At 37.4% G+C, this 7,103-nt stretch overlaps 1 protein-coding gene across 5 annotated transcripts in view; it reads right to left on the reverse strand.

Moving 5' to 3' along the window:
• Positions 1–7,103, reverse strand: part of rad18 (RAD18 E3 ubiquitin protein ligase) — a 48,971-nt gene that overhangs the window by 18,612 nt on the left and 23,256 nt on the right. For all 5 annotated transcript variants that reach the window (XM_081381551.1, XM_081381552.1, XM_081381549.1 and 2 more), the window contains exons 7-9: positions 3,533–3,714; positions 2,686–2,756; positions 2,493–2,553 (exon numbers count right to left, since the gene is read on the reverse strand). In XM_081381551.1, coding sequence (XP_081237677.1) covers positions 2,493–2,553; positions 2,686–2,756; positions 3,533–3,714 — 314 coding nt within the window. The remainder of the gene's footprint in view (positions 1–2,492; positions 2,554–2,685; positions 2,757–3,532; positions 3,715–7,103) is intronic.

Genomic DNA, 7,103 nt, shown 5'->3' on the forward strand with positions numbered 1-7,103 from the left:
CCAAAATTGAAATTAGATTTCCCTATTCCCATAGTGTTTACACATTCAATTTTTCAGATACTGAATTTTCATCCTGCAAATGATCAAACTTTTCAAACATCTATGAAACAAAAAATGAATAAATGAAACAAAAAAACTAATGATTGAAAGAATGAATGAAACAAAAAGCAAATGTATGTTTCATAGATATTCACGCTGTTGCTTAACGGTGAACTTTTGTTTCATTATTTAAGATCAACCTGTATAGAAAAGCTAGATTTCTGGGCGTGTGTCTTATTCACCCCGCATCATTTCCCCGGTCATCGGACACTCCATGAGGCTGGTGAATCATCAAGCCCTTTTGATGATTAATCAAGAGTTTATCTCAGCATGGCTCTATTTATAGAACCCATCTGTGCTGCGCATCAATATTTCAACAACCTGTCTCCGACATCACAGTCTGGCTTCTCTAAACGCACAGTGGCTTTAGTCTTTTCCTGCTAGGTCAATTTTACACGATTACAATGTTTTCACACTTGGCGAAAATTACACCAATCCACCTTAAATGGCTTTGTTTCTAATGTTGACCTCTGGGATAAGGTTGCTAGGGTAAGTGGCTTTTCATTATGGCAGAGACGCCACTAGGACTAACAGCTGTAAACTGTGCATGTCAAATAGAAACATGGGTCGGGTTTGAGCACTAGGGACTAAACCTTAAGAGTTAAAGTTAATAGAGGGCACAAGATTAGGAAATGTGAAGACATATGTGAGAATAAACATCCATAAACAGAAACAATTAAAGGAATAGTTCCCCCCAAAAAAGAATAATTTACAGACCCTCAACTCGTTACAAACCTGTATGTCGTACTTTCTTCCATGGAACCCAAAAAAAGATTTTTACTGGGCACTTTTGTCATTAGTCCCCATACAAACAGAGGATTAAGCTTTAAAAAAAAAAAGATTAAAAAAAAAGATCGTCCAAAATGCCATAAACCGGTCCATATAAGACTTGTGCACTATGTTTAAAGTCTTCTGGAGTCATACGATAGCTTTGTGTGAGGAACATTGTTTTTCAATGATAATCATCTCCTTTATTAGGCTGTTAACTTCTACAACTGGAACGAGTTTTTAGCCTAATTGTGAATGAATCTTTCATATCAGTTTTGTGAAGCAGATCAACCAATTGAATGAAAAGATCCGACTTAAAATAATGACTCATACACAAAATGATGGATGGGATAAAAGTAAGCCCTCTCAGCAAAAGTTCATTAAACAGTGGACAGTTTCTTTAAAGCTTGGAGCCCATTGTCTGATTTTTTTTGGTGTAAGCATTCTAAGCTGGGTCTCTAAAGCAGATTGGAACATTTAATGAGGTAAGATCGATCTTGGGACCCTGTTGTTATTGTCGTATTGATCACCACCTTCTCCAACTCCTCAAGGGATCTTTCTACCTTCCCCTCTCACTCCCTCATACACACACTCAAGCTGCTTAGTGAACTTGGGAGTCACAAAAGGCAATGGTTTCTGGAAAACATTTTGGCAGAGAACTACTGAGGGTAACTGAAGTGAGATTATTCATATTGAAATTATCAGGAGAGAAACTTAAAATGAAAGTGTGCAACTCCATTCAAGATGTAGCTAAATCTGTTTTCAGTTTATAAATCTGCACAGTTCTGCATAGAGTCCAAAACTGCACTTGAAAAACAAGATCTGATATACAAGGTGGAAACGGAAATTGCAAATGCCCTTGCAGAGCACACCGATGATACATGGCATTACACTGAAGCAGCAAATCTGAAAGAAATATTTGATGATTATGATCGTAGCTGTTCCATCAATCTGACAGCCATTTTCTCCCCAGAAACTCACTGTAGCATAGACACAAACTTTTTTACCATAATTAAACAATATTTTTATATTGCAAATGATTTTGACATTGATAGCAGGATTTTCTTTCAGTCCTGACTTTCTGGGTCAGTTAAAGAATAAAAATAAGAATCTAACCATTGCTGATGTAAGTGCTATGAGTGATTCAAATGTGTAATTGTGCATTTTTTGCATTAAAACTAAAACAAGAATAAGAATTTTTTTTATGACCAAAATAACTTGATGGCAGAACGTAACTACACATAGACAGCCTGCCTCCTCATCACAAAGACTTAATGTACACTTTACACATTATGTAATATCAAGAATGGCTCAAACTATTGTGCAGGAACCACAGCAAAAAAACATTTGCAAAAATCCTTAGCTGATAATTAGCCGCAAAAATACAAAGTGCATATTCTCAGTCAACCTTGAGATAGGGGAAAGTAGTCCATGTTATTCTGTTCATATATCAAACAGACATTTTTATTTTATAATGCAGAGGACAAGCAGGAGAATGAATCTGACCCTGTTGTGACATCACTCAAACGTAATTTTTTAACAGTGCAAGGACAGCGCATCCTCTAAACTGACAAGAGCAACAGTCTCATTCGTTATTTAGTGTCAGTTTCAGTGTCAGGACTTACGGTATATTGAGTGTAATTCCTCAATTTCTTCAGTTGTCTGATTCTTCGTAGTGACAATTACCTGTCAAACACAAAACATTATGAGAAAAAAAATCTAAACGCTATAGTTGTTTCAAAAGCAAACACTTATGTTAGATGCGATTATTCGATTTGACAGTATATACAAAAAATGAAATTCCATAGTAGTACATACAGGTTTTCGTTTACGGTCCAATTGATTCTTTAACCTCTCGTTGTTTTCAACTTCTCTGGCAATTTCTTCAGCTGTTGTCAAATGAAAAAGCAAACATATTAACTATAAACTACAACCACATTTTCTGAAGAAGACTTAATGACTAACATATAAATCTATCCAAATACAAAACAAAATGATCCCCTTTAATACATATACAGCATCTACTTCTAGGTTTTCTTGCATTTATTAAAGCACACAGGAGGATTCTCATTCACAAATCTTTCTTGATAACATAACCATCTGGTTTCACACAAACTGGTGGTATCCAAAGCAATTTGAGTAGTGTAATTTATCAATTCAATCTGCTATTGTATATGACAAAACAGAACTCCAGGTAAAAAACAAAAAAAAAAAAACACTCAAACAAGACCAGCTTTTAAACAGAAACCATGGTAACATCAGGTGAATAAAAGAAAAATAGAAGCTTTCCAACGAAACCTTTGACAGCTCAATGAAAAGAGATAAATTCAGCTCTGCAAGGGTCAGTGAGAAGCGAAGCAGTAACTCAAAGAAAACTTGAGGGATGAAACTACTGTATTTTTCCACCAGCCCTGTCATCTTTCTGCCAGGGTCCCCCACAGGGTGACTAACTCCAGCATATAAATTATATTCTACCGCCTACAATCGCTGGACAGAGTGAAACAGTACCAGCAATTCAGGCTTGGCCACAGCATATAGTTGTCATTCATTTTCATGTTTGATGAAATTACATGTAACATGGAATCCCGACTATGTTTTTCAATGCCTTCAAAGGAATGTCTCACCATCCATTCACTCATTTGGTTATTGATCTCTGATTTTATACCTGATTTGGGGTTGAGTGCATCACACTGTGCATTATAGATATAAGTGAATTCCTGGTGGCGTCTCACGAGCTGCTCTCTGCTGCCTTGAGTGGACAGGTGGCATTCTTTAAGCATCTTCTTGAGCTTTGGAACAGCAATCAAAGTGTACAACAGCTTAGGCATCCCCTTACGCCTTCTACCACTGAAACAAAAGCATACACAAGTCCCAGAGTCATTTTAGAGAGAGAGAGAGAAAAAAAAACTGTCATATGGAATGAAAATTATACAGAAAAAGAAAACCAGTTGTCAAAACAAAATTTACAAAGACAATTAGAAAAAATAGCAGCAAGCAGCCATCACTGGGCCAAGCTCGTTTCAAAGGATCCATGAGTAAAAGTAAAAAAAAAATATAGCTGCGAGCAGCGATTACGGGCCCAAGCCGGTGGCACCGCAACCCCCGGTGCCTTTAGTTACCTAAAGGCACCGGGGTGGCGGTACCGCCGGCTTTGGCCCTTCATCACTGCTCGCAGCTATATTTATATATATATATATATATATATATATAAAAGACCAAAAATATTACTTGACTTACCTTATTCTGATTTTATGATACACTCAAAATATTCCACAACAAATCCTTTAAATTTAATGTAAAAATAAAAATGAAAGAAAGCAGTGTTGGGCTCACGTAACCCTCTTGTTTCAACATTTGCGATGTATTTGGATGCTAAACTATTCTTTATTATAGGCTTTGTTCTTCACTCATGTTCCAATATCGATGGAAAAAATCATCCTCTTCACAAGCGCAAAAATGTGCTTGGAAACATCACAGTGGAGCGGTGCTTACTGTGAATGTATGAATTGTACTACTGACTATTTAGAGCAGTGTAATTTTTATATGTTAGGTTGACTATTTTATTATTATATTTTATGAAGGCTATAATGAACAGGCTGCGATGTCAAGATTACAATGCTGGAATGTGTGTGTGTGTGTGTGTGTGTGTGTGTGTGTGTGTGTGTGTGTGTGTGTGTGTGTGTGTGTGTGTGTGTGTGTGTGTGTGTGTGTCTGTGTGTGTGTGTTCATGTTTTTCTATCCCGGTTTGGACTTCAACCTGAATGCACACCGACTCATGGGGACTCGTGTCACAGTGGGGACCTAAATAGAGGTCCACATGGGTAAACAAGCTTATAAATCATACAGAATGAGTTTTTTTTGGAAATGTAAAAATGCAGAAAGTTTTCTGTGATAGGTAGGTTTAGGGCTAGGGTTAGTGTGAGGAGATAGAATATACAGTTTGTACAGTATAAAACCATTAAGTCTATGGATGGTCCCAACAAAGATAGTAAACCGTGTGTGTGTGTGTGTGGCGTGGGTGCGATTGAAAAAAAAAAACATACTCCGTCATTATACAGGACGACATTCAAACTGCAAAGTGTTAACTTATATTTGTGTACAGTTGCAATAAAACACAACATTGTGCTTTTGTAAAATAATTTCAAGCAATCCTCCCCCCAAAAGGTGCTAATTTTAAAATTAAACTAAAATGCTCATATTAGCTATTTAAAACGGTGCGCATCCACGGTGAGGAACGAGCAGAACAGAGTGAACGTTTTTCAGTTAATTCCTACTTCTATAGGAATTCATTTGAAACGCTCGCTCAACCACTATCAATGTCAGTGCGGACTAACATATTTTACTTTCGTTTTTAAGTTGGCAATTCAAAAGCCCCCAGCTGTGTCACACGTCGATTAATCGGTGGGAAAATATCCTCAGACACATACCTAATAAATGTATATTTAAATACATTATTGGCCTAGCTGGTAAAAAGTTTTATATATTATTTTGATGTCCTTTTGGACACAAGAGGGCAGTATAGCCCTATGTTTGCTTTTTTGTTTAACCAAATAGCACTAAATAGCCTGTTTTTAACTTTTTCATTCTTCTTGAATTGCAAAAACAGAATAAAATGGGTTTAGTTGTGATATTTGTTTACTTTTATATAGAAATAAATGGTATATAATTACATTTTTAGAAGATTTTTAGTGTTTCCTTTTTGGACATTACTTTAATCCCTCGCCATAGCAAAACCGTTTAAGATATTTATTATCCATTCACAATTTAGCATATGTAATGTATTTTCATCATGTTGAAAAAGTTTGGTGGGAATAAAATAAATAGTTTAAGAGGAGTGGCTAAAAATTCAGAGGCTGATTTAGCAAAAAAAATCCACATTCAGACCAAAATATCTGACTTCCTGATGGCTGGAGCTAATGAATGTAAATTAGAAAGTTGTCCGGCTTGATGAGAACAATATACAAACTGTTTTTTCTTTACTGTAGTTAAAACTAACCCCCCCACTTTTGTCAAAAGCATGTTGAAAGTGACACACTTCCTGCTGCCAGTTGGTGGCGCTATAACTTTGACTCACAATAGCTACATCCATCTAATCGGCCTCTTACCACGAACACACTGCTGAAGTTTCATCAAGATCAGTTAATGTATGCAGAAGTTATTCCACTTCCGTGTTTCTCTTTTCTCGCCATAAATTCGATTCCTCGCCACAGCCAAACCGTTCGAGATATCAAAAATCCGTCCGCAATTTAGCATCCTCAAAGTCTTGACAACATGCACACCGAGTTTGAAGGGGACACGGTGAATTTTCTAGGAGGAGTATTTCACATTCCACAGCAAGCGTTTTCCAAACAACCCATAATAGCCGACTTCCTGTTGGGCTGGCGTAAAACTTGACCGGGGTAAAGTTGTTCGGCCCGATGAGATCTATATGTGTACCGAGTTTCATATTAATTCATGCGAGCGTGTTTGATATATGGATCAAGTTTTAGAACCCCGTTCAAGGGGGCGCTGTTGAGCCCCCCAGCCACGCCCGGGTACCAGCTTCAGCCCGTCCCTGATGGCCGTGGGTTCTGACCTGTGTGCAAAGTTTCAAGAGTTTTTGAGCACGTTAAGGACCCCAAAAGCCCCTGAAACCTTGATTAACAATATAAAAGCAATAGTCAAATCCCCCCCTCCCCTCACACACACACAGACACAGAGAGAGGGAGAGAAAATTCTTCAGAAAATCCACATTCAAACCAAAATATCTCTCTTCCTGTTGGTCGGAGATGGTTCATGTAAATTAGAAAGTTGTCCGTCTTGATGAGAACAATACACATACCAAGTTTTGTGATTCTAGGAAAAACTAAGCCCCCATTTTTGACTAAAGGTGGCGCTACTGAGCCATTCCACCACGCCCGTTTCTGAAACTTTGCACATGTCTACGGGCTAATAAATGTGATGTGTCTGTTGAGTTTCATGCAATTTCAAGTATGTTAAGAGTCTCAAAAGCATCAAAAAATAATATTAAAGTTTGATGCGTTGCCACGGCAACAGTATCTAAGATATCAATAATCCTTTCACAGGTTTACATCTGCCGTGTGTCTACATTGTACACAAAGTTTGAAGCAAATCGGGTAAAAATAAGACACTGATTTCAAAGCATTTTGAAAGTGATGTACTTCCTGCTGCCTGTTGGTGGCGCTATAACTTTGACTCACAATAGTCACATCCATGTGATCGGCCTCTTACAACGA

This window comes from Scardinius erythrophthalmus (genome assembly GCF_964197995.2).
Source record: "Scardinius erythrophthalmus genome assembly, chromosome: 12".
Lineage (NCBI taxonomy): Eukaryota > Metazoa > Chordata > Actinopteri > Cypriniformes > Leuciscidae > Scardinius > Scardinius erythrophthalmus.